This window comes from Sebastes fasciatus, chromosome 20, assembly GCF_043250625.1.
Source record: "Sebastes fasciatus isolate fSebFas1 chromosome 20, fSebFas1.pri, whole genome shotgun sequence".
In the NCBI taxonomy this organism is placed as follows: domain Eukaryota; kingdom Metazoa; phylum Chordata; class Actinopteri; order Perciformes; family Sebastidae; genus Sebastes; species Sebastes fasciatus.
Window position 1 is genome coordinate 6,369,838 of NC_133814.1, and position 26,720 is coordinate 6,396,557.

Sequence of the window (26,720 nt, forward strand, 5' to 3'; positions counted from 1 at the left end):
TATTTATTCTAACTGCTCATGGTGAAAAAACAGGATCATCAACGAGGGGAGACGGGAAATATAAAAGATTACTCGACAAAATTAACTCAACTGCTTTTTCAGTTACAGCAACAAAACAGTGGACTGATATCCCTCCAGATAGTAGAGTCATGTTAAAAAGGATCATGTTGTCTCAGCAGGTATCTAGCTAGCTGTCACGCCAGTTTCTGGAGCTTCTAAACTCTAAAAACTTTGGTGCAAATGCTGGATTCGTCATCTAATATCCTAAAACTGCCAATATTCAAAATCTACACGGTTGATTTCTCGCCTCAAAAATTTCTTGAAAGCTATAAAAAATGTAAAAAACATGCCAACTGCTGTTGATGTGACCATAGCCTGTACCTTCCAGCGCTTTGCATTGTGGGATACAGTAGGCGAGGTAGACTGGTCTGATGCATACTGGAGATTTTGTTCTTAATCAGTACGACATCTGGGTATTTTTGGCATACTGTAGATTTTGCTTTTGTTTGCATACTACATACTACATTTTGGCCAAATCAGTACGTACTGCTAGTATAGCATGCGGTTTCGAATACAGCCACATGGAAGGCTGAGGATAGGCTATACGATGCTGGAGGAAGGCAGAGTGCAAATGCTCCTCCATGCCATGCGAATGAATACAGACGGCAGGAATCGACTCAAAAACGAACGATCCAGAGGCATTGGAGTAGCCATTAGCAGCGTTGACAAGCCCTCAAACACAACTTTTGATCACAAAACAGCAAAAAGTAAGACATCATTTATGGTTATAGCTGTATATAAAGTGAATTTTTTTTTTTCTTCTGTGAATTTTGGTCAGAGTGATAAGACTTATACCGTTGGAATCTGTGGAGCCTCAGCTTTCATAATGACCGTAATTGTTTGTGTGGGTAGCAAAATCGCTTGCACCACTACGAGCGCATGCACCGGTAGGGTGTTTCTGCTGCTGTGTCATTTAGTTGATTGGTGTTCGCAGTTGTGTTTTGGTAGAAATTGTTGTCACAAGCTTTTAGTTGTGTTTCTTCCCATGAATATGTTGCTACATGTTTAACATGCCAAAATGTTTAGAATTAAACAGGATAATTAACCTCCGTGTACGACAGTGGTAATAAATTAAAAATTAAGACTTATTAGAAGAAGAGAATTAGAAGATATTTCCCATAACCTCATTGCTTCCTATCACAATAGGGACGCCTTTCACTCTTTTCACCACCCGATGCTGTGAAAAACTTTATTTTGTGCTATAAGGCCATTAATCTATATATATTGATAAATAATTAACTAAAGATATAACTACTACTGTGATTATTTTTTATATAGTTTTATTAATTCATTTTTTTGAGAAGTTGGGATCGTGGGGTGGGAGGGAGCTATTATATTGTTTGATACTTTCACTTTCTTTTTTCAGAAGTATCTACTGTAAGGGATCACAATTAAAATAAGTGTATATTAAAAAAACAAACAATCTATGAATGTTGATGCTCTAGTACTTTCAAAATTAATATTACTCATGTATGACATCCACATACTGTACAAGTAAACATCAACAGAGTGCTGGTGTATCTGAGTCAGCATTATTTGGTGGCATGGTACTGCACAAAAGGATGTATGGGATGCATGTGAATTACTGACTTGTTTTTAATTAGTCACAAAATGAAGAGAAATAAGTCTTCTCACATTAAAAAAAAAAATGAACATGTAAATACATATATAGTCTTCTGATCCTGAGATAACTTTTTTGCAACACATCCTGTAGATCCACTTCCTTTCTGTACCACATGTGTGTGTGCACCTACTGCGCCAATCCAGCCCACAACCACAAACACGCCGTTTTATGTACAATATGTACAACATTTATTATAATTAATATATAAAATAGACAATGTACTTAAATTTTCACAATAGAAAAAATACAAGTAATAAATACAAAAACCATTTTTTTGTTTTGCAGGTATTACAAAACATCCAGCACAGTTTTGACAGATGTGAGACGTTTAAAATATTGAGAATAAATGCTTTTTGCCACACTGATATTCATATAGCTAAATATATGCCTCATATCTTAAGGAGTTACTTGTCCACACAGACTAATGTGTTACAATGCCTGCTTATAAATGATATTGCTAGCACTATTCAGTGGCCTGGACTCCCGTGAGACGCCAGCCTGTTTGAGCATGTCATTTGGCTGAAACAGGCCTGCGACTGACGGAGGTTTTCAAGTGAATAAAGCACCACCTCTCCACCTTCCTTTTCCCAGTCCGACCTTGCCTACTTTCTTTCTCCATCATTCTTCCAACTCCTCAACCTTCTTCTTATCTCCTCCTCGTCTCCATCTTTTTCCTGTTTTCCTTTAACACCCTGTGGATCTGCCCACCCAGCCAATACAGAAGTGACCTTAATTTTTCACACAAAATAACATACAAATCATCATAGAAAAATAATATCCCTCCAAGAATCCACTATGACAAGCCAGTACAAACATGGCAAAAAACACACACACACACACACACACACACACACACACAAACAAACAAACAAACAAACAAAAAAAAAGAATCATCATACAGCAATATGGCCATTGGCTTTGAGCATATTTCTACATAGCTAATAATAATAATTAACATTTTTGTAAAGTAATCATCGTTGCCACACAAACACAATAATTAGACATGAGAATATCCCCGGACTAGTCATAAGTAAGTACTTCTGAAAACACGTAGAACATCACAGCACTCGTTAGCTTGTCTTTTCATAACATCTACCTTTAAATACAAATAAAATATAGAATATATCTCTGATAAATGTCACTCAACATTTTCGTCTCTCAACGGCACGTACAAACATTACAAATAAAGAACACAAAACGGGAATGTGTGCGGAGGATTTTGCATCGACTTTTGAGCGTAATTCCTACCAGATGCGACTCCGCTGTTACACGTTTGTAGCAAACAAAAATGACCAACATCTGTTGTTGGGAGTCTACCAGATATGAAAGAAAAAAAAGGAAGCCACAGCAGACTGTAGCAAAGTTACTGCACAGTAGGGATTGTGAAATGAGCAATGTGGGATTATAGCTCAAGAAACATATCCTAAAGAAAGAACTGTGCGGTCAACGATGATCTGTTTTTACCCTTTCCCCCTCTTAGGTTTGTATTTCTTCTCCCTCCCGACATACACTGAAGGCACTGCATTAATGTGAGAAAATGTGTACACAAGCAGTACAAAAACTACTTTTGTAGAACAGGTAGGAAGTAGTGGCAGGTGAGTCCCAAAAAACTAAGAAACCGCTTGATTGAACGAATGCAGCGTTTCTCAACCTTTCTTCTGAACTGTGTGGCCATTCTTTGCTCCCAAGAATCCTCATGACCCAAGCAGTTATTAGTCTCCTCCCGTGACCCCGCCTGCATACCAAGTGACACCAAAGGTTGAGAAACTCTGCGTTAATGACTAACAAAAGTGAATGAATCATACTTTGGGACACTTTTTCGACAACGCTTCATTTTATACGTCCGCAAATTACATGGGAATTAGGTGATAATTAGCAAAAAAAAAATGAAATTTATTTGGAATAACTGCCAGATTACCCAAATATTTACCTCAAAATGTATCGAAAATTACATTATTATAAACATCATTTAATAAATTAGCATATAATGGTTAAAATAGGGCCCATAGGCTTGAGAAGCGGCTGTGCGCTGCTCTTCATCAGAGGTGGGAAACTAATAGAAGACACTTCTGATCAGGCACAAATCGCACCATTGTGTGACTTATTGTCTACACTGATGTAACCTGGTAGCTAATGTCATGATTCAGAGAAATTTATTAAATAAATTACCAGCTATTGGGGAAATAGCGGAATATAATTATTAAATAATGTTTACAATAAAGTCATTTTTGATAAAATTTTGAGGTAAATATTGAGGTAATTTGGGAGTAATTCCAAAGAAGTTTCAAATAGGTTACTTTCTATTTATCACCTAATTACGTGAAATTTGGTGACCTATAAAATGAAGTGTTGCCCAACTTTCCTTGCACGGTAGCAGAGAGGCCTGGGCTGGTATGAGAAACAGCTACAGACTGAACCAGGAATGCAGGCGTCGTGGAGCTAGAGGAAGCTGAACACGCGTCCGCTCCGCCCTGGCGTTTTCGCTGTTGGTCGGGTGCCATAACAACCTGAAGCAGAGAGAGAAGCCTTGCGGTAGCACAATCGGAGAGCACCAGCGTCTTGAACAGAGCTGGGTTTTTTGTTGAGCAGTGAAAAACATGTACAGTAACTCTGGTTGTGTTGGTTCTGGCTTCAGTCAGAGTCCAGTTAGTCTTGAGTGTGAGGGGTTTTTGTGCGTGTGTGATGACTGTGAGTGCATCAGTGCTCGACGCCTCGTTCACATTGAACCTGCTGCATCTTTCCGGACATAAATCGAAATAAGTAAAATTTCAGTCAACTAAGCTGCAGTGTCATAAAACGGCGTTAAGTGGAGGACACCTCCACCGGTCCAAGATGGGTTTTCAACTGTTTTTCCAAAGCCCCTTGCTTTAGAAAACGAAGCATAGCTGTTGTCTGTTAGGTGACGTCACACGCCACTCCGTCAACACTCCTGCATATATGAATCCTATAGAATTTAAAAAATGTGAACGAGGCGTAACGCAGACAAGTGCTTAGTATTTTCCTACTAAAATCGTCTTCCTGTTCTCCGGCGTGTGTGTGTATAGTATATATATGTGTGTTTGCATTGCATGTTGTGCGCCCCCCCCCAGGTCCAGCAGCTCCTTCTAGGACGGCTTCTGATCTCTCTGTGGCTGAGGCGGACTCTTGACGATGGTGATGACTGAGGCGGTGTTGAGGCGCGGCGCCGTAGCTAGCAGGTTGCCCCCTCCGGCCTCCAGGCCGCGGGCGAACCTCTGGAGCGCGGCCAGGCGCGCGCCGAGCCCCTCCAGCTCTTTCCTCATGCCGGCGTTCTCCGCCCCGAGCCTCTCCACCTCCCTCTGGAGTTCCGTCTTCTGCAGCTCCAGGGCTTCGCGCTGGGACACCCGCTTGACTCGGCAGCTGGCGGCGTAACCCCGGTTCTTCAGGGTGCGCCGGCGCTGCTTCAGCTTCTGGATCTCGTCGCGGGACATGCCGCGCAGGTGGAGGTTCAGCTCTCGTACTGTGAGGGACATGAGCTCGTTGTCCGACAGGACGGGCACGTTCTCGCCACATTCCTGTTTCACCTGAAGAGAAAGAGGGGGAAATAGGGAGCTGAGTAAAACTTCTTTTCAACATTTCCTCTCTTGTACAAATAGTCCAAACACGACTCATTCTTCTTGAGATAACAACCGTGAGTTTCGTTTCAGGCTGTGTGTTACCTTCAGGGCTTTGCTGTTTCTTTCTGATGTCATGATTCGACTCCCCCAAGCACCAGCCAACACAGATAAAGACACTCTGGAAGAAACAGAAACGGAACACACACACACACAAACAAACAAAAAGGTACGTTATTATCATCACATGTGACTCCGGACATCATGCTGTTTTAGTCCAGATCTGGCCCTGACATTTCCCATCCGCTCACAAGACCAGCCAGTCATGCACGATAAAGGAAAAGGAGAAGCCACAGATCTTTCATGCTTCTCCAATCGCGCTCGCTCATCAAACTGTGTGGTTTGATATTAAAAAAGGAAGAGGAGGTTTTGAAACAAGCGACATGGCTTCTACTCAGTTAGCTGGAATAGTGAGGAGGAAGTGATCACGTGGTTGCCCTTTGGTTGCTCAAAGCAGGTGTCCTAACCAATTCCACCCGACACTTCCTCTTGTCAACACACACACCAACGGTTCTAAACTTTCACTGTGAAAAAAGGACAGGCAACTATTGCGGCGGTATATTTCTCACCGTTTCAAGAGACATTTAAGTGAAAAGGAACACATTACAGTAACCTCGACATTGCCTTGAAACCTAAAATGAAACCACTTAAATTGCTGCTTCCAGTAAACAACCTGTAATAACAGCAGTGAGTGAGTGTTTAAGTCTGTGCCGTCTCACTGTATTTGGAAATTTTCTCCCGTTCTTCTTGCTGAGCAGTTCACATAGACTGCGTGGGGACTTCCTCCACTCCTCTTAAGGTCAGCTCACAAATTTTATTGTGTGGGATTAAAGTCCAACATCTACCCGGGCCAACGTAAACTGCTTTTCCCCCTGAGTCACTCCTTGGTTGATTTGGTTGCAGATTGCCGTCATGTTGATAAAATAACTCTGCACTTCAACTTCTATTTTAGCAACATCAGCTTCGCCTCCATCCCGACCAGAGCACGCAGAGTTAGAAACGGCCCCGCGGTATGCTGACGAGGAGCTATACCCTGTTGTTGACTGCGTGGCAAAAAATATCTTTTGACATTAACATTTAATTAAGGTCTACTTTGACATCATCAAACCACAGGGGGGGTTTTCCCACATGGCTTTTGGAGAGCGAAAGTGTGAACTTTCATATTTGTTGCAACATTGGATTTTTCTTTTTTCAAGTGAGTGGGCTTTCATTTAGTCTCTTTGTTGCCCAGAAGTGTAGAAAAAAACCCGCAACAAAATGTTAACAAGCGTGGTTGCATGATACTGCAGAGCTTCACTGATGAGCTAACTCCTTTTTTCTTTTGAGAAACAGACTGATCTGCAGCTGAGTTTCACCACTTCTTGATGTCTGCGCTGGGTACCGGCGTGTTATATGATCTTTGACACTTATTTTTGTCTCTTTCCTCTTGTTAATCTATCAACAACACAATCTTGAAGATGCGGTCATGCTCTCTTCATTTTAAAAGCGGTATGTGACAGAAACTTTTGGGGAATCTGTTGTTGTGAATCTTTGAATTTTATAAATATTTTAGATTAAACCCACAGTAGGCAGAATATTTTTGGCATCATTGGGCAAAAATTCAATAATAACCTTTCAGCATTTTGTAATTCAAATGTTCTGAGAGATGACTAGACTTCTGCTCCTCCTCGTGGCTCTGTTTTCAGGCTTTAAAAATGTAGCCGTGACCGGAGACTTTGACCAATCACAGGTCATTTGAGAGAGAGAGAGCGTTCCTATTGGCTGTTCATTCAACAGAGGCAGCTAGCGGGGGCAGCGGGGTCAATCACTCGCGAACTCCGATCAAACAGTAAAACTAGGCAATGCTGATCAAATATGAATCAATATTCTGTTACTGTAATGCCTATTTCTCTCCTCAAATGTTGTCAGAAACATCTTGTTTAGCTGTAAAATGAGAAAGTTTGCTCCGGCTGGTGGGCGGTGCTTGGTATCTCCTAAACTGATCTCAACATGGCTGCCGGGTCACAAACTTCCTCATTTTACAGCTAAACAGTACACTACATGATGTGTTAAGAGAATCCGACTGCTCTCTCACTAGGCTCCGTAATCATGATGCGACGGCGGCGGGTGTTAGTGACGTGAATCTGCCGTGGTAAAACTACAATGTTCTGAAGATGGCTTACAAAAGGCGCTAGGTCTTTCAGTGACGGTTTGTTTCCCCCGCGATGTGTGAAGAGAGATACTGCAGGTCCTCCTGCTGCTGGAACACTTTACATCAACAGATAATAAAGGATTAGCTGACCTAACGTGGACAACCGGTGAAAAATATCACCTCATTACCAAGGTTGGAATTGAAATAAACAAAGGAATAAATGATAAATATTGAGTTAACCGTTTGAGTTATGGAGAAGGGTAGGACCATATAAGTGTAGGCTGTACTTCTTCCTACTCCTTTTCGGACACGTAATATTTATTTATGTTGATTATTTGTTTGCTATATGTTTACTGTTCATTTTATTTGTTGTTCTTAAGCATATCGTTTTTTATCATGAACGGCCGAATGGTGCGTCGCTTTAAATGCTGCGGCCGCAAGGAATTGTGGGATGTTATTCTCTCCTTTCCTTTCGTAAAGTCCTTTCCTTTCGTAAAGGATGGTCCAGTGTATCCTAAGCTAAGGGTGATAATAAAGGAAGCATTGAAGCACCTTTCCTTAGCATTTCGAGAATTCAGCTGTTATCATGGCTGCTACAGAGATACTTCCAGGGTCATTTCACTTCGTTAGGAACCTCCCTAAGCAAAAAGGACTTTTCGACCGCAGCCATTGATTCATATTTGATCAGCGCTGCCTAGTTTGACCGTTTGATTGGAGTTCACGAGTGTTTGACAGCTGCTCAGAGACGGCAAGGCTCCAGCTCGGCTCTGATTGCTTGTTTTCCTCCGGTCTGTGAAATCTTGCAGACGCCGTTAGGAACACCAGAGGACACAGAGGAACATGATTATTTTCAGATTACCTGTCTAATGCACTACTGTCAGGATCTGATGACCGTTTTATAAAAATAACTTTTTTAAAATCATATTTGCTCCATTTCTTCCCACTGCAGCTTTGACTAATTTAGTGTGAATTATTTAAGATAATTTCAGTTGATTTTTTGCTTGCTTTCGAATGCGATATGCTGACTTTCATCACATTTACGACCCCCACTTATAAAAGGATATTACACGTCTATAAATTAGGCTACTTTCATTTTCAATTTGACTACTACTAGGCCTTTTTGTTCCTGGACTCAAAACTGTGTAAATTTAAAAACAATGTAGGCCTAAACATTAGTGTATACAGAGTAGCCTACATACATAACCAGTGGATATAAAGAGAAGATTTGATTTGTGCCGCTCTCCAGCCACATGTCAGAAAACAAACTGGACTCCCAACACAGCTAACCATGCTGCCATGCAGGCAGGAGGAGGAACCACTTCACCGCTTTCATTTTTGAGGGGGGACTCTTGCTTTCAGTTACAGTTCCCTAAAGGATGAGGAGCACCTTCAGCCACAGACTCACCCCACCTCGGCACAAAACAAAGCGCCTGGGTCAGTCCTTCATGCTGGTAGCCATCAGACTCCACAACCAAGGCTGACCCCCATATGAGAACTATGAGGACTTTGAGAACTTTAAACACGCACTATCTGCAACCATCTTTGACTCTAACCACTGGCACACTTTACACTATACATCCTATATTAAGCGTCTTTGAGTCCATGAAAAGCACTATATAAGTTGAATTTTATTATATTATTATATATACAACTTTATAGACTGCACATATGTACATATTACATTTATTTATTGTACATACTACATTTATTATTAATGGGTGAACATAGTGTAGACAACACTATGTTCACCCATTCACTCTGTATCTTTTATATCTCTATTATTGTTTTTATAATTGTTGTATACCTTTACCTCTCCTGTGTTTCACTCTGTTTGCTGATGTTTTGCTGATGTTGCTGCTTTGACACCTGAATTTCACTCTGGGTATTAATAAAGGTTCATCTTATCTTATCTTAAAGACTTGACTTCATAATAGTACAATGAGGCATTAACTGTACATGTAGGCCTGCCAACTCGTAGTACAGTAGGTGTTGACCCATATAAGCTCAATAAAAAGACCCTGTTATGGTATCTGTAGTTTGCATGACAATAAACTGCATTTCCCGACATGCGTGGGAAGTTGGATGTTGCAGCAATAAGCTGGTTGCTGGTTGTCCAACCAGCCGGTGGACGATGAGACCGCCGTTTCGTAAAGTCACGGTGATTCAGCAATACACACAGCTCCGCCAAGACTTGCCAGTCAGTCCAAAATACCCAGGAAAAACCAGCTGTGACCACTGTCTCTCTCTCTCTCTCTGTGTGTGTTTGCCAAAACAACACAGGATATCCACGTTTATTAGCTCACTATAAAGATCACTTTAGAGCACGTAGTACTCTTTCTACCGGACTAGAACAGCAACAAGTGAACGCACCACACAGCTACAACTACCGCTAGTTAGCGGGGTTTTATAAAGTTAAACACTCTAATATGTACTCAGTTTGATATTAAACGACTACATAAACAAATACTGAACACATACCACCCGTGTGAACTGTATTTATTCACCTAGCTACCTCCAGAAGCCAGCCGGACCCTTATAGAGAGAGAGGAGCTGCTGCTGCTGTTGCTATAGTAGTAAACAGCCATCACGAGTGACCCTACGACATCCATCTTATAAGGCTTTAAATAACCTATTTAAATAGTTTTAAAACATACAGTTTAAAATGGGAAGTGGGAATATCACCTGGCTGTCAAATGATATTAGTATAAAGGCGTAAATATGAATAACGAGGTCAAATAGTCCGCCTCGTCTTGAACATGCTAGTGACTGTTAGCATGCTAGCTTGTGAGGAGCTAACGTTAAAGCAGATTAAAGCAAACAGCTGCCTGCTACCTCACACGTCCTTTGGTTGGTCGGCTAGTCAACTCACCGGTGGAGACACGTCCTTTAAGTGTTCGCCTGTTTATAACAATATTCCAGCTACATATTAATAATAAGAAATGTTTATTTTACCTGCTGGGTCGAAGCGACTCTGGGCGACAAAATGTCAGTCCGCCTTTTCCCGGAATTACTCCGCTGCTCTCTGAGGTTGGATTCTTTCATTCACAAAAAACACAGAGCGACAATGACGTCAGGTCTAAAAGAATGAGGGCGGAGCCAAACCCCGCCCCCGCGGCGTACTCCGGGAGGATGTAAACAAGGAATCCCTCCTGCATCCAGAACTTTTCCATGACCAGCCCCTCTTTCTCCTGTTCCTAGGAACAACAACTGCTCTCTGGAAACAGATTATAACACACTGCTGGGAGAGGCTTTAAAGTCACGCTTTACTGACACTATTTAAAGGGGACATATTATAAAAAAAGTGAGATCTTAACGTGTTTTTATTATAAAGCAGGCTTAAGTCCTATATAAATACTGTGAAAGTATCAAAACGCTCAATCCACAGGGAAATACACACCGCCCGTATACAGACACTCTGCACTTGAAACAAGCTGTCAGGATTTCTGTCCATTTGTGATGTCACAAATATACAATATTTAGACCCTTTATACAGATTTTAAACGTAAACATTCTAAATGTGTCCCAGTTTATTCCTGTTGCAGTGGATGTGAATGTCACCAGCTGACAGGAAGTACACACGGACCCAAGCTGTTGCCTAGCAACACAATCCTGTTGCAATTCCGTCGAAATGCGCTAAAACGGAGCGTTTCAGACAGAGAGTAAATATAGGTATATTCAGGCCGACAGTATGAGGAAAATAAAGTTGTTTTTTTAACGTTACAGCATGTAAACATGTTCTAGTAGAGACACAAAATACAAGTATGAACCTTAAAATGAGCATAATATGGGACCTTTAACATTAGAAGCCATATGATGGGGATGTTAACAATCAAGCTGGATCCAACAATAAAAACAAGCACTAAAGCTAAAACCCACAAACACAGATACTCATAGTTCACAGTAAAAGTGCTGAAAAGGGCATTTTAGGGCAGAATTTATTTCACTGCTGCACCAAATACAACCATATAGAGGTTTATCCATTATGTGTCTCTTTTTCTAACTCAGGAAATTATAAGGGCTGGGACTACTTTATTTTATTTAGTTACAAGTTATAAAGTTATATATTATAAAGTTATAAGTTATATAAGTTATAAAACTGACAATAACCTGATATTTTCAGGTGGAATTTCATTTCATTCTCACTGTGCAATATCACACTGCAAATTTCCCCACTGTGGGACTAATAAAGGAATATCTTATCTTACATACAGCAGGACATTTAAGTTTCCTGGAACCATTATGTAGCTGCCAATAAAAAATGATAAATGAAAATCCTTAGAGGAAAAACATGTTTCACAAATAGCCTACTTCAGAATATGCTCAATTCAAGTAGAGGGTGCGTTGCCGTAAAGTGGGACACCTAAAGTCAAGTGGTTGTAGGTCTTCCTCAAACAAAAAAGTCAATACAACTATTGATATATTTAATGTCTTTCAAATACGCCTAAATGCTTCAAAACTATTATAGTCTTTATTCATTATTCTTTATTTATTAGTATTTATAGTCTTACTGTTTGTTTGATGTTGTTCGATTCTCTTTGTAACATCCACACACATAAGCCAAGGTTTTGTAACAGCAATAACTTTGAACATGGGATTGCACATTTAGCCTTGAGTGTTTTGTACATTAATTAAGGTGATTTAGGCCTTTTAACAGACTTTTCACTGTCCCACATTTCGGACATAATTGTCCCACATTAGAAAATCTAAATTTGTCTGTGAAAACTTGGCATTAGAGTACTCATATATCTACCATTTCTTTTTTGACTGTGATATCTGCATTTCCTTTTTTCGGTTTAATTAGGATACATCCTGGGGATTTCAGAGTGGTACTGGGTTTGTATTTAATATATTGGCTTCATATCACAATATATTCCAAAAATCTGGAGTGCAAAAAATGTCCTACATTAGGCTAATTCACCCTATATCTATAAATGGCCAAAATATATTGTCAATGTACCTGCAGTTGCCAATTTACATTGAACATAGGAGCAAATGTTCCACTCTGAACTCTACTGTACATATTTTGAGTGAATACCATTCATTGGGACGTGGCTACATTGACCCATAAGGGGAAATATGAATATTTCTATAGTGATATATTCCCTGATTGTTACCCAGCTACGCTGTGTGGCAAAACAGTCAAGTCATGTCAAGTATAAAATAGACCATATAACAAATAACCAAAATGTGGTACCCTTTTTGCTATGTTGTTGCTCTTTTAACAATGTACGATTGTACCAATGCTTTATTAATGTTCTAACCATTTTGGGGTGTTCTCCTAATCCTTAATAAGTGTTATAACTAAGTACTAGTGCTCCAGCAATGCTGATTCAACTCCTGGCTAGATTTTTCTAAAGCCTGAAAACAGAGCCTGAAAACAGAGCCAAGAAAGGAGGACGGTCCGCAGGACAGATAATAATGCACAGAGTGCACTTTCATAGACTAAGCTACTGGAGTTACCCTGCACTATATTCATTTTTAACAGTCTCTTCTGCACTATATTCACTTTTTTAATAGTCCTGTATCACAGTTGTTACCCTGCACTATATTCACTTTTAACAGTTTTCTTCATCTCCTTGTATTTTTATATCTGGTATATTTTTTTGTACTTTGTACTACTAACTTTTGTACTGCCTTTTTACTAACATGTTTTGCACTATGGAACTGTGATGCTGGAAACTTGAATTTCCCTCGGGATCAATAAAGTTACTATCTATCTATCTATCTATCTATCTATCTATCTATCTATCTATCTATCTATCCATCTATCTATCTATCTATCTATCTATCTATCTATCTATCTATGAGGAGGTGCAGAAGTCTAGTTTTCTCTCAGAACACTTGAATTACAATATGCTGAAAGATTATGATGAAATTTCTTTACCCAATGATGCAAACAACATTCTGCCTACTGCAGGTTTAATAACATTACATGTATTGCCACCAACAGGCTGCTATTTGACCGTCCCCGCTGCAGCAGGGGGCGCACTTTATTTCTGTGTGATTATACAAACTGACCCCTGACCCGATGACGTCATCCGTCCCTGACTCTCCTCACGTTTTCCCACCGTGACCTCGGAGTCTCCGACTGTCGGTGAACAGATGCACGCCTCCTCCTAGCATCAGCTTTAACGACACCCGCTGGGGAAATCATCAGAAATACACTCAAACGACCTGTCGACTCTCAGCGTGGTTATCCAGCGACCTGTTCTCCACCACCGTGCACACACAGCTGATCAACCCGACAGAGAGCAGAGGAGAGCCGGCTAGCAGCAGACATCATGGCCGCTATCGAGGAGCTGTCCCCCGCTGCGGGCCCAGTGTCCACCCGGCCTCCAGAGGACGAGATCGACGACGACGAAGATGAAGATGTAAGTGGCTCAGTCATTCTAGTGAAGTGTAGATGAGAGAATAAAGATATAACTTAGATAAAGTGCACACTGTGCTGTTGTTGGCTAAGCATGGCTAGTTAGCATGGCTGTAGCTATGCTAACCAGCTAGTAGCCTCTGTGTGTCTGTTCTTGCTGTGACAAACCTGTTTGAGTCTGTTGCAAGCATACAACATTGTTAAGTAGTTAAAAGTGTTGTTTCGTCTACCTGGCAGTACGTTTCACGATCATGTTATGACAATAGCAAAATAATGGCCAGTTATCATGGCTATACAATGCTAACTAGCTAGCTAGCTACCTGAGGTGTTTGTTCTGGCTGTGATGAATCCTGTTTGACTTCCTGATCTGTTGCAAAACACACAATAGTTAAAAGTATTGTTTCGTCTAACTAGCAGGCAAGGCAAGGCAGCTTTATTTGTGTAGCACATTTCAGCAACAGGGCAATTCAAAGTGCTTTACATAAACATTCAAGAACATTGCGACAAAGTGCAAAAGAATATTAAGACATAATTAAAACAGTTATAAAAACATTAAAGATTAGAAAATAAAAATAAAAGCTAGGATAGAAGCTAAAATAGAGTATAACACAAGAGTAAAAGCTCTAGTGCAGTATAAGATCATTATCTGGTTTAATAAAAGGCAGCAGCAAACAGGAAAGTTTTAAGCTTTGTTTTAAAAGAAGTGAGAGTTGGAGGTCCTGCAGGTTTCTGGGAGCTTGTTCAGATAGTTGGTGCATAAAAACTGAACGCTGCTTCTGCATGTTTAGTTGTGACTCTGGGGACACTAAGCAGACCTGATCCAGATGACCTGAGAGGTCTGGATGGTTCAGAACATAGCAGAAGATCAGAAATGTATTTTGGCCCTAAACCATTTAGTGCTTTGTAAACCAGCAGCAGTATTTTGAAATCAATTCTCTGAGAGACAGGGAGCCAGTGTAGAGACTTCAGAACTGGACTGATGTGATCCACTTTCTTGGTCTTAGTGAGGACTCTAGCAGCAGCAGGTTCTGAATCAGCTGCAGCTGTCTGATCCATTTTTTAGGAAGACCAGTAAAGACGCCGTTACAGTAGTCAAGTCGGCTGAAGATAAATGCATGGACTAGTTTTTCCAAATCCTGCTGAGACATCAGTCCTCTAATTCTTTCTATATTCTTCAGGTGATAAAAGGCTGTCTTTGTAATTGTCTTAATATGGCTGTTAAAGCTCAGGTCGGACTACATTTCACCATCATGTTATGACGGTAGCTAAATAATATTTCAGTCTTAACACCAGCTATACCAACCTGTAGCAAACTTCCGGATGCACAAACTGTATTTACCAAGTTGATAAATGAATGTGGATTTATTTATTTGTTTGCATGCTTTTATTCATATGAGATGCTGCTTGATTGCTTACTCGCAGTCTTTTTGTACCAACATTGTCATGTCTGATGTTTGTGTATGTGTCTCCTTCAGCTGGATGAGACACTGATGGAGAGGTTGTGGGGCCTGACAGAGATGTTCCCTGACACAGTTCGCACCGCTGCTGAGGCTTCTGCATACTGCTCTGTCTCACTGGCCAAGAAGTTTTACAGGTATGTTTCCTGTCTCACCTGTGTGTGTGTGTGTGTGTGTGTGTGTGTGTGTGTGTCATGGCAGCCAAGTGGATCTAGAGATTAACCGCTAATTTGTAGGTCTGATCCCAGCAGAAGCCATTGGTCCGTGAAGCAGAAACTAATCAGGTTGTTAATTTGTTTCAGTTTTTCCCGCTCTGCGCTCTGGGTCGGTACTACCTCCTTCATGATCTTGGTGCTTCCTGTTGTGTTCGAGACAGAAAGACTACAGCTGGAGCAGCAGCAGCTACAACAGCAGAGACAGGTGAGTGTTCATGTGCACATACGGTAACCAATAACTGACGGAGGGCCACAAACACCTACGCTTTTACAGGCGTGGGGAAGCAAGTATTGACACGGGCTGAGGAGTGAATGCACGTATGAGCAGAAATTGCAAAATCTAATAGATTAAACATGATGAACAACTTGAACAATCCACTCTTTCCCTTCCAGATCCTGTTGGGTCCCAACACTGGAATGTCTGGCGGGATGCCGGGCATGATGCCTCCCGCGCCTGGCAAGATGTGAGACACAGAAAGGGCCACCAACATGAAGCTGAGATCTGCTGCTAGCGATACAGCGGGGGCCGGTCGCAAGGAGAGACAGAGAGACCACGGAGAAGGGCAAAGAACTTGCAGTTCAACAAAAAAAGAGAAGCAAAAGCATGACCGGCTCACTCCAACGTATTGGATTGGCTGATGGGATTAACACTTCTCTCTCACTGTCTCTCCTTACTCCCAACATCATGCAGAGACTTATTTCCAGGAGCACTGCTTCTATTTTCTTTTTTTTAAATAAATACTTATATCAACATAAATAATGTGTTCTTTAGGGAATAGAAGGTACAAGTGGATAAATTGAGAGAAAAAAAGGTTACCAATTTCATGTCTTGGTGTTTGCAGTCTGAAGAACATTGCTGTACTAAGTGTGTCGGCAGTTTTGTTCATCATCACAAGCTTGCTGGTTCCACCTCTACATGGAGAATTAAGTGAGTAGAATATCTGACAGAGCGGTCCGATGCATTGTGGAGCATGCTGTAGACACTATTAATAGAAATGTGGTCCACATGATGGCCTCTTGAAGTTCTACAACCTAAATGACACTCTTTTCCTATGTGCTGCATTCCTGTTCGTACGTTTGTTAGAGTGCAATGCCTCTCACTTTAATTATTGGTTTTATTATATTGCAATGGATTGTATAATGCAACAACGCCAGATTCCATGCTGTTCAATGTGTCCTTTTCCATTGATAATATGTGAAAAGTAAAATGATTTTGTCATTTAAGACAGCGCACATGTCATAGGGTTTTGGACAAATGTTGGTTGCGGTGGTTGACTTAAGTTTTGATGCTTAAATGTCTCAATATTATCCTGACACGTCCAATCTGAAGAGAATGTTATTTTTCTGTTCTCTGTTGCCATCCGTGTGAATTTACAATCTGTTCCCTCTGTTCAGTAAGCAAACCCGTGTCTCTGTTTTGTGTTCAACATGACTGCGGCAATTAAAACACCAAATCAAGTGGAAAGCCAAGTGTTTACTTTCTGTTAGTTGTGTCATTAAACTGCCCATAAAGCATTAAGTACAGATTTATTAATGAAAGAGCAGACTAAATGATTATATTATTAATTATATTTTCTAGTATTGAAAAGAGTGTAGAGGAACACAAGATTATTTTTTCACTCAATTCTTAAAATGTTTACAAATCAAAACAGCCATTAGACTTTTTTTTCCACATCAGACATATTCACTTACTGTATATCAGGAAAAGCTTAGGTGCAATCATGGCATTACTTATTTTGATTACCTGAGAGCTGGAACCAGAGCACCTAAATATAATGCAGCCATAATTAATGTCAACATGTCTGCAGTGAAAAGTGGTTGTTGTGAAAAGTTTTTACTATTGTGTCATGCAGCACATACATTTTCAAACACTACAAAGAGTCTAGACAATAAAGACTATAACAATGCACACAGCTAGTTATAATGCCAGTGTACAATGCTGCATTCACTGCTCTTTTTCAGCCCCTGGTTTTGTGGTTTGTAATAGGAATATGTCCTCTTTGGCAGTAACTAATGATACTTTTTTGAAAATTCAAAGCCCGCTATAAATCACTTTATGGAGTTGCCTATATTCGCACTTGAAGGCGTTAATTGTTAGTGATCTCATAATACTGCACATCCATTGTTTATTTGTCGCTCAACTGATAAATTTGTAATATCCGACTGCTCTTGAACAGGACAGAAATCACGATTTCCCGCCAGTTGAGCAGAAAGCTGCTTGAAGAACTAAAGAGCTCTTAACCTCTTAACCTCTTAACCTTTTAACCTTGTATTGTTTAGTCAGTATCTCAAGATTATTGTTGTTTTCTAGTTAACAAAATTTAACAAGCAAATGTCCTAGCTTAGACAGTTTTACTGACTAGTTGTTTATGTGGTGAGCAGTTTAAAGACCAGAGCTAGCTGAGTTAGCAATTGAGCTAGCTACTTAAAAAGGTTAGCTGACCTTGGCTGACCTTGGTTGACCTTAGCTGACCTTGGCTAAAGATCCTTGTTAATTGGCAATAACTGGACCAGCTTAATCCATTTGATCTTCACCGTTTAACCCCCTACTACATTGAAAATGAAAGCTGCAGAGGATCAGGTTGTTGAAGATGATAATAGTTTCCAGGATGATGAGGTGAGATCATATTATTTAAATTACTCTTATCTTTGCTAACTTGCAGTAGCCATCCCTGATTAGAAAATCCCCCACAGCTAGTGTTATATAGCCTAAAACATTAGAATAAGTTGCCACCAATGCTAACAGTTGAAATGACCAAACTCTACAGATATCAATTTATATATAACATGACTTTACATTTAATGATCATTTAAAATTAAAATGGAATATTTTTTATTCAAAACAACAATTTAGGTGTAAACACTGTATGAATGAATGAAAGACTTTATTTCAAACATAAAAATGAATAAAAACATACAAAACAAGAGTAATAGTGTCCGAAAAGGAGTAGATAGAAGTAAAACTTATATTTTCCTACCCCTTTCTCACTTCTCTAATAACTCATATATCATAGTTTATATATTATATTATCATTCTATCTCAGATTTATTTACATCCCAAATTAAATATATGAACAGCATCCCAAGTTTATTTACAACCCACATATCCATCCGGAGTTAAAAAAGTAGATATAAACCAACCCTTAACGCAACCCTTATCACAACTCTTCCTCAACGATATACCTGACAAAAATATCTTTTTTGTGCAGCTTTTTAAAGTGATTTATATTTGTGCTCCGCTTCAACCCATCACCTAACCCACTCCACAAATCCACCCCACAGACTGAAATACACATACTCTTCTTTGTTGTACGAACAATGCTTTTTAAAATTCAATTTTCCTCTTAAATTATATCCCCCATCCCTGTCACAAAACATTTTTTTGAAAATTGCCCTGAAGTGAATTATGTCTTGCTTTGAACATAATTATTCGGTTTTAAATTTGACCAAATCCATGAATTTCAATGCATGTGACTTTAAAAAGTGTGTTCCCTATATCCCACATTATTTACTATCCTGATTGCTCTCTTTTGTAGTATGCATAATGGTTGTAAGTTGCTTTGACAATATGACAATAGTTTGATAATAATGTTTTGATAATTTATTAGTAAGTTATGCTACAGATGTTTTGAAGGTAAAGATTCTTCTCTTAAATAATCAAGTTTACTCCTCAGCAACTACGATATTTTCTTTTTTTGTGAACCGAACAGGAGTCCTTCTTCCAAGACATCGACCTCCTACAGAAACATGGCATTGTGAGTAAACAAGCAGGGCTGTAACACAGATTCCCCGTCAGATCAAAAGTCAGTTGTCTATGTGAGCATCTCTCTGTCCCTCCCCACATGTGACCACAGAATGCGGCAGACATCAAGAAGATGAAGTTAGTGGGTATCTGCACTGTGAAGGGGATTCAGATGACTACTCGCAAGGCTTTGTGCAACATCAAGGGCCTGTCAGAGGCGAAAGTGGAAAAAATCAAGGAGGCTGCTGGGAAAATGCTGGTAAAGGGGGATTTTCTTCTGTGAATTTCATGTCATTCTTCAACCTGTATTCTTGTGGCTTTAAGACTGAATTACTGGAGAACATTACAGAGCATTTGATGTTGCCTATGACATAATCTTCTTTACATTGTAGAATGTTGGTTTCCAGACCGCCTTTGAGTACAGTGCAAAGAGGAAGCAGGTGTTCCACATCACAACTGGGAGCCAGGAGTTTGAGTTAAGATATACTCTTAATGTTAATAACGTGTAGACCAGAGGCCTGTACTACGAAGCGAGTTCAACATACCCAGGGTATCTTCTCGTTATCTGGCTTAACTAACCCTGACAAACAAGATCCCACTAAGCAGTCCTATGATGGTGGTTACCACAAACATAAACAGGTCTACTGTCAGCAGAGCGGCATATTTTACAAACTAAGAGCAAACTATAATATTAGACAAATACGAAGAAGGTCAACACATAATCCAGACTAAAAGTAACACAGTTGAAGCTGCCAAATGCAGGAAGGACAGCTGGCAAAAGATAAAATTGCCAATGTGTGAATGCGTAAATTAACAGACCTATTCATTTAAATACTCAAAAGTCAGATATAGTCGTCTAGATGGGGCAGTGATTATTATAAAAAGCTTTCAGGATAAATTGGATGAATAGATTACACTTCATTATGCCGTTAGGTGATGATGTGGCTTGTATGAGTATTTCAGCCTTCTCTCAGCTGCATCCCCGGCGGTGTGAAACGGACTTGAGAGCAAGTAAAAAAAAAAATATATAAAAACATAATTCAAAGCGGTAAACACCTACAGTATACAGCCAGCTGTCCTTTCTGCATTTGTCAGTTTAAACTGTGTTGCTTTTAGCCTGGATTATGACTGTAACTTCTTCGTATTTGCAATATTATCATACAATCTGCACATCGAGTTCTGATTGGTGAGTAGGTGGTACTTTTATACGACTTGTTCTCTTATCTGGAACATAACCTGCTTTAGAGCAAGGAGGGTGAAAAGAGGAGATGTCACATCTTTGGGCTAACAAATGCACAGTAAAATCTGGTCTGTACTCGCCGAAATTGAGCCAAACGCAACGCACGACCGCAGCTCCAGCTACACTGTGCATGTATTGTACCTCATACCACAAGACCCTTGTCCCACCCTCTTTCAAAAGGCCTTGCTCAGGAGCAGGTTAGGTGTGCAGCATAAGTTACCATAGCGATCTACCCCGGTAAGAAGTGAACCACAGTTGTAGGACTGAAAACCCTGAAGGGTTAACCCTGAGGTTACCTCGCTAACCCCAAATCCTGCTTCGTAGTACAGGCCTCAGCGCTATTACAAGTTCAATTAGGCCAGATTTTAAAACCAGAAAGTGTAGATGGGATAGACATTTTCAGCAGCCTATTTAAATCCTTTTTTTTTTTTGCTTTTGGTAATGCCACATTTTAAACAAATGCAAATTAATTTAATAAAAATGTTTATTGTTTCAGTTGTGAAATAAAAAAAGACTCAGGCACATCACAAAGGGCAGAAACAGAATAAAAAAAGTGCTATTAATGCACAGAACTAGGGGTCTGCATCTTTCCCTCTAAGACAATTCAACACGTATCTCGATACAACATGGTCTGCGATACGATACAAAACGATACAGTACAAATAATAACTTCATTTCTCTGATTGTGAATCTGTTAAAATATTGCTAATTCAAAGTACACGTAAATATGTTAAAACATCTATCTTTTATCTCTGCAGTAAACTTTTGGGTGGAGGTATAGAGAGCATGGCTATCACAGAGGCCTTTGGAGGTGAGCAGATGTCTTCCTTTAGCTAAATATACTGTGTGTGATTATATTGTTTAAATATCACTCAAAACTATTACTACATTGTTTCATCCTACAGAGTTCCGCACAGGGAAAACCCAGCTGTCTCACACATTCTGTGGTGAGTAAGGAGCCTTTCCGAAAATGGCTGCTCCAAAATGATTGATAAAACAACCGTACAAGTCAAATAAAACAGAGTCTGAGTTGTTTTTCTTTCCACAGTCACTGCTCAGCTGCCTGGGGAGGATGGCTACTCAGGCGGGAAAATCGTCTTCATCGACACGGAGCACACCTTGTATCCTCATAGTCTCATAATGACGGGAACAACCACACAACATTTGATGTGCTGTTTGGTTGATGTTAAAATCGACTGTATCTCAGGCTTCACTGAAGTATCATTGTTTGTTATTATGTGTATATCCTTGACTTGTACCTCTCCGGCTCCAGTCGTCCAGACAGACTGAAAGACATCGCCGACAGGTTTAATGTGGACCACGGTGCCGTGCTGGACAACGTGCTTTACGCCCGGGCCTACACCAGTGAGAACATACAGTTCGTTTAGACGAGAGAACTGCAGTTTGTTAGGTTATAATATTTTGGTGTATTAAACTTTTGTCCTGCTCGCTCCTCAGGTGAACACCAGATGGAGCTGTTGGACTTTGTCGCAGCCAAATTCCACGAGGAAGGAGGAGTGTTCAAACTATTGGTGAGTAAAAGAATGAACTCCAATAACATCTTAACATATTCATCATGTTGGTGGCTTTAGTGTGAAGCTATTGGAGGGCGAGAATTCAATTAAATTTATATTTATATAGCGTCAAATCATAACAGAAGTTATTTTGAGATTCTTTTCATATAGAGCAGGTCTAGACCGTTTTCTATAAACCAGTTGAGGGTAGGAGGTGATTAATTTTGTCTCTAATAGTTAGGATTTTATATTAAAGAAGCTCATGAAGTTGCCGCTACCGAGGGTTTTAGGAATACATGGCTCAATAGAGCTGTGGCTCTCTGTCAGCCTGACTACAGTGCTGAAAAGAGACCTGGGATTGTTCTTATTTTTCTCTATTAATGATGAGTAACAGGCTGCTCTGGCATCAAGGAGAGCCTTCCTATATGTTTGGAGCTGACTTCCTTTGTTTTATTAACTTCTTTTATTTAGAGGGGCAACGTAATCGAGTGTGATTCGCAGTGAGCCTGCAGCACTATCTACAAGATGATCAATTTGGGTGGGACTAAAGTTAGCATAAGAGTCCTCTGTTATATTGAGACATGGCATTGAATTTAATGCTGATGGAATCACTTCCTTAAATTTGGCTACAGCACTATCACTGGTGTGTAGTCTAGTAATAAGAATTCAAAAGTGATTTAAATAATGGTCTGATAAAAGAAGGTTCTGTGGAAAGACAATTAAATGTGCAATTTCAACGCCATATGCCAGAACAAGGTCGAGGGTAGGTGTCTAATAATGAGATAAACGCAGCACTAAGGCTATCATTATTGACGTCCACATGAATATTAAAATAACCTAAAATAATTACTTTATCTGTTTTCAGGACTAAACTTGATAAAAAAAACTCTAAGATTTCAGATAGAAATTCAGAGTACGGACCTGGAGCGCGGTACACTATCACAAATATAATTGGCTGTAGTGTTGAACGAACACGTTCTTGTTTTTTCCTGTTAAAATACAGGCATAAATTCTAAATTCTTTCTTAGCTTTTTCAGCCTTTCAGTCTCCTTTTCGTCTGCTCCTCCCTGTTGTCAGATCATCGACTCCATCATGGCTCTGTTCAGAGTCGACTTTTCTGGTCGAGGCGAGCTGGCCGAGCGGCAGCAGAAACTGGCCCAGATGCTCTCCAGGCTGCAGAAGATCTCTGAAGGTCTGAACCAGGAGGGTGGTTATGTGCAAATATGTAATAGCCACAAACATCAGCCATATATATCCTATCTGGCATGTACAGGGAACATCTGCAGAAACTAATATTGCTGTTTGTTGACTAATTCAGCCTTGGTGTCTCTCATCTGGTGGTCTCAAGTATGTATAAAGTATAAAGGAGTAATGTTCCAAATAATGACGATAACTTTTTGGGGGTTGTTATTTTTGTTGTTCTTAGAGTACAACGTCGCAGTGTTTCTCACCAACCAAATGACAGCTGATCCCGGTGCAGGAATGTCGTAAGAGCCATTCTGAATACAAGTTTTGTGCCCCAAATTCTGTTTCCTGTCATTGTTTGCAGCTTCGATGTGATGTTTTTTTCCTGTCCTTGTTTTAGGTTTCAAGCTGATCCCAAGAAGCCAATAGGTGGGCATATCCTGGCCCACGCCTCCACCACACGGATCAGCTTGAGGAAGGGGCGTGGGGAGATGAGAATTGCCAAAATATTTGACAGGTAGTTGGCTGTTTTTATTTATAATACTGATAGTGCAGTTTTTTTTGATTCAGTGAATTATAATGCACGATAGATATATTGTCTAAAAAAACAAAACAATTAGTAGGTTTTCTCCCTTAAAGATTTCATAAAGAAACAGTGTGTGACATTTCAGGGGATCTATTAGCAGAATTGGAATATAATATTTATAACTATGTTTTCATTAGTGTATGATCACCTGAAAGAAAAGAAAAAAAGAATTGTTGTGTTTCCGTTAGCTTAGAATGAGCCCTTCATATCTACATAGGGAGCTGGACCTCTTCACAGAGTCCGCCATGTTTCTACAGTAGCCCAGACAAACGGACAAACCAAACACTGACTCTAGAGAGAGCCTTTCATGTTTTTACGTTACCTGAAGGCCACCGTAGTTCTCCGACACGCTTGTGAAACTGCGATAATGTGAGCCGCAGAGTGCTAAACCGTGGTACCGCCAGCCGCTGTCTGACTTCCGTTGCTCCTGAAGTTGTGTTATTATGGTAAGGATGGCCTCTGAGTGAAGCAAACGGCGTTACCATGGTTTAGCACTCGGCAGCTCACGTTACCACAGTCTTGGAAATGGAGGAGTGAGCGGAGGGGTACTCCGTTGGTTGCAATCTGCAACCACACCACTAGATGGCGTGATCCTTGACCCCACCCTCTCCCTTGAGCCCCACATCCGCCAACTTTTCAAAATGTCCTTCTATCACCTACGTAACATTGCAAAGATCCGACCCTCACTCACACCCCCCCGCTGCCGAGAAGCTCATCCACGCCTTCATCTCCTCCCGCCTTGATTACTGCAACTCTCTCCTGTACGGCATCAGCACCACCTCCATCAACAAACTCCAACTGGTCCAGAATGCAGCAGCCCGACTCCTCACCCACACCAAATCCTGGCATCACATTACCCCAGTCCTGAAAGACCTTCACTGGCTCCCTGTCTCCCACCGGATCTCCTACAAAATTCTGACCTTCACCTACAAAGCCCTCCACCAACTTGCCCCCCCCTACCTCTCTGACCTCCTCTCCCCTTACCAACCCCAACGGCCCCTCAGATCCACCTAAGCTGGTCTACTTTCCACCCCCAAGTCCAACCTCCGCAGCTTTGGGGACAGAGCATTCTCCAGGGCAGCTCCCAAGCTTTGGAACTCCCTCCCACAACTCATTAGACAGTCTGATTCCCCTCCCCCTATTCCAGTCCCGCCTCAAAACCCACCTGTTCTCCTCTGCCTACTCCTAGCCCCCCCTCCCCGTACCCATTTGTCCCTGTGTATGAATGAGAGTGCGCCTGTGTGTGTCGTCTGTCTCCTGTTTGTTTCACACCGTCTCCCCCGATTTTGTTAAGCGTCTTTGAGTTCTCTAAAAGCGCTATATAAGTTTAATTTATTATTATATTATTATTATTATTAGATGCTGCCAAATCCTACACACTGTACCTTTAAATACTCGAGAATGTCCGCTGCAAATTACAGTTACAAATTACAAGTTTTACTTCCCCTTATCATGTTAGCTAAACAAATTGACGTGATTTTCCATACCCAAATAGATGTTGTGTTCACAACAAGGTGTTCTGCCTATCATGTTATTTTTATTTTCTCATATCACTAAGCTCAAAGCCTAAAAAGGTTTTGACTTAAACATTACTTTTCGAGTGTTCTAAAGTAATATTCCATCCAAAACTTATTGAGTATTAAACACTCATCCATTTTCACGATGATCTTTGTACCTGCTCATCATCAACATAGGCCTACTTGTAGATGTCAAGATATGAAAATGTATCTTTAAACACACCTTTGATGGTCTGATTTGATATAATGGTGAGCATGCAGTGCGTAGTGTAGGACTGGCTTTACAGTATGTCGATTTTAAATGAACTGGCAGGAGAAGCTGTGCAAGATTTAATAAAACAACTGAAGAAAAATGTTCTAGTCTGAGTAAACTGAAAGTGGTTGCATAGACTTGAATCTGAGCTGAGACATGACCTGATCTTGTCATTTATCTCCCCTCCTTTAGTCCCGATATGCCTGAGAATGAGGCCACTTTCGCCATCACTGCTGGAGGAATCACTGATGCCAAAGAGTGAAGGAGAAAAGGAAGTGTTGTTTGCACAGTCCCCTGTTCCCGTCAGTTTCAAGTTATTTAAAGTATTATTAATGGATTTATTTATTGAGTTTTATAACTTTAATATAACTTCTTAAAGTTACAATGACAAAGTATCATTAATATATTTATTTATTGAGTTTTATAACTTTTATATAACTTCTTAAAGTTACACTCTTGTACCATGGTAAGTTTGATGTATTTATTCTATTTATACACTTTGTAGTGTTTTTGTTGTGCTTCATAGCTGTTAAAATAAACACAAAAAAGACAAGTTTGTTGAGTAGTTTTTATAGTTTATAGTTCCTGAGATTGCTCAAATGACCTAGAGCAGGGGTCAGCAACCTGCGGCTCCGGAGCCACATGTGACTCTTTAGCTCCTCTCCAGTGGCTCCCTGTGGATTTATAAAAAAATTAGTGGAAATGAATAACTGTTTTTTTGTTTACATTTTAATTTTAATTTATCATTGTTGTATGTCTATGGTACGACGGTACGACGGAGTATTAGGGCCACATTGAGGAAAAAAAATGAATCTGAGATTTCGAGAATAAAGTCATAATATTACGAGAAAAAAAGTCAGAAGTTGAAGAGAGAAAAATTCGTAGTATTATTGGAATAAAGTCATAATATTAGTATATATATATATATGTATAGTAGTAGTAGTTTTACGTGTTGTTTTTCTCGTAAAGACTTTATTCTCATTATATTATGACTTTTTTCTCGTAGAGTTATGACTTTATTCTGGTAATATAAGGACTTCTTTTCTCGTAGAGTTATGACTTTATTCTGGTAATATAAGGACTTCTTTTCTCGTAGAGTTATGACTTTATTCTGGTAATATTAGGACTTATTTTTCTCGTTAAGTTATGATTTTATTCTGGTAATGTTAGGACTTCTTTTCTCATAAAGTTATGACT

The 26,720-nt window shown here is 40.1% G+C and overlaps 4 protein-coding genes across 5 annotated transcripts in view; 2 read left to right on the top strand and 2 right to left on the bottom strand.

Annotated features, from left to right (window-relative positions):
* The window catches only part of phf5a (PHD finger protein 5A), a 373,616-nt gene that overhangs the window by 247,855 nt on the left and 99,041 nt on the right, over nt 1–26,720 (bottom strand). The window lies entirely within an intron of this gene.
* Nucleotides 1,849–10,504, bottom strand: maff (v-maf avian musculoaponeurotic fibrosarcoma oncogene homolog F). The gene is given in 4 exon segments (XM_074620743.1): nt 1,849–5,226; nt 5,362–5,437; nt 10,400–10,422; nt 10,424–10,504. Coding segments are annotated over 4 exon segments (603 nt in total). The 5' UTR covers nt 10,490–10,504; the 3' UTR covers nt 1,849–4,788.
* tomm22 (translocase of outer mitochondrial membrane 22 homolog (yeast)) lies at nt 13,470–16,951 on the top strand. Its single transcript, XM_074620744.1, has 4 exons — nt 13,470–13,818; nt 15,290–15,408; nt 15,574–15,691; nt 15,880–16,951. The coding sequence occupies exons 1-4, from the start codon at nt 13,729–13,731 to the stop codon at nt 15,952–15,954; spliced, it is 402 nt and encodes a 133-aa protein (XP_074476845.1). The 5' UTR covers nt 13,470–13,728; the 3' UTR covers nt 15,955–16,951.
* Nucleotides 17,683–26,076, top strand: dmc1 (DNA meiotic recombinase 1). Of its 2 annotated transcripts, none has more exons than XM_074620742.1 (13): nt 17,683–18,103; nt 19,197–19,241; nt 19,341–19,487; nt 19,636–19,703; nt 21,227–21,279; nt 21,374–21,415; nt 21,517–21,589; nt 21,742–21,833; nt 21,927–22,000; nt 23,060–23,174; nt 23,409–23,469; nt 23,568–23,684; nt 25,716–26,076. In XM_074620742.1, exons 1-13 carry the CDS (start codon nt 18,047–18,049, stop codon nt 25,783–25,785), a joined length of 1,014 nt encoding a protein of 337 aa, XP_074476843.1. In that variant the 5' UTR covers nt 17,683–18,046; the 3' UTR covers nt 25,786–26,076. The 2 variants fall into 2 exon arrangements, with proteins under 2 accessions (XP_074476843.1, XP_074476842.1); XM_074620741.1 differs by having other exon boundaries at nt 17,684–18,103; nt 19,621–19,703.

Coding starts and splice junctions, on each gene's coding strand:
- dmc1 (XM_074620741.1), top strand. CDS start 18,047: ATGAAAGCTGCAGAGGATCAGGTTGTTGAAGATGATAATAGTTTCCAG. Junction 21,416..21,516: donor GCTGTCTCACACATTCTGTG/GTGAGTAAGGAG, acceptor TTCTTTCCACAG/TCACTGCTCAGCTGCCTGGG. Junction 21,834..21,926: donor TTACGCCCGGGCCTACACCA/GTGAGAACATAC, acceptor CTCGCTCCTCAG/GTGAACACCAGATGGAGCTG.
- tomm22 (XM_074620744.1), top strand. CDS start 13,729: ATGGCCGCTATCGAGGAGCTGTCCCCCGCTGCGGGCCCAGTGTCCACC. Junction 15,409..15,573: donor CTGGCCAAGAAGTTTTACAG/GTATGTTTCCTG, acceptor AATTTGTTTCAG/TTTTTCCCGCTCTGCGCTCT. Junction 15,692..15,879: donor AGCTACAACAGCAGAGACAG/GTGAGTGTTCAT, acceptor TTTCCCTTCCAG/ATCCTGTTGGGTCCCAACAC.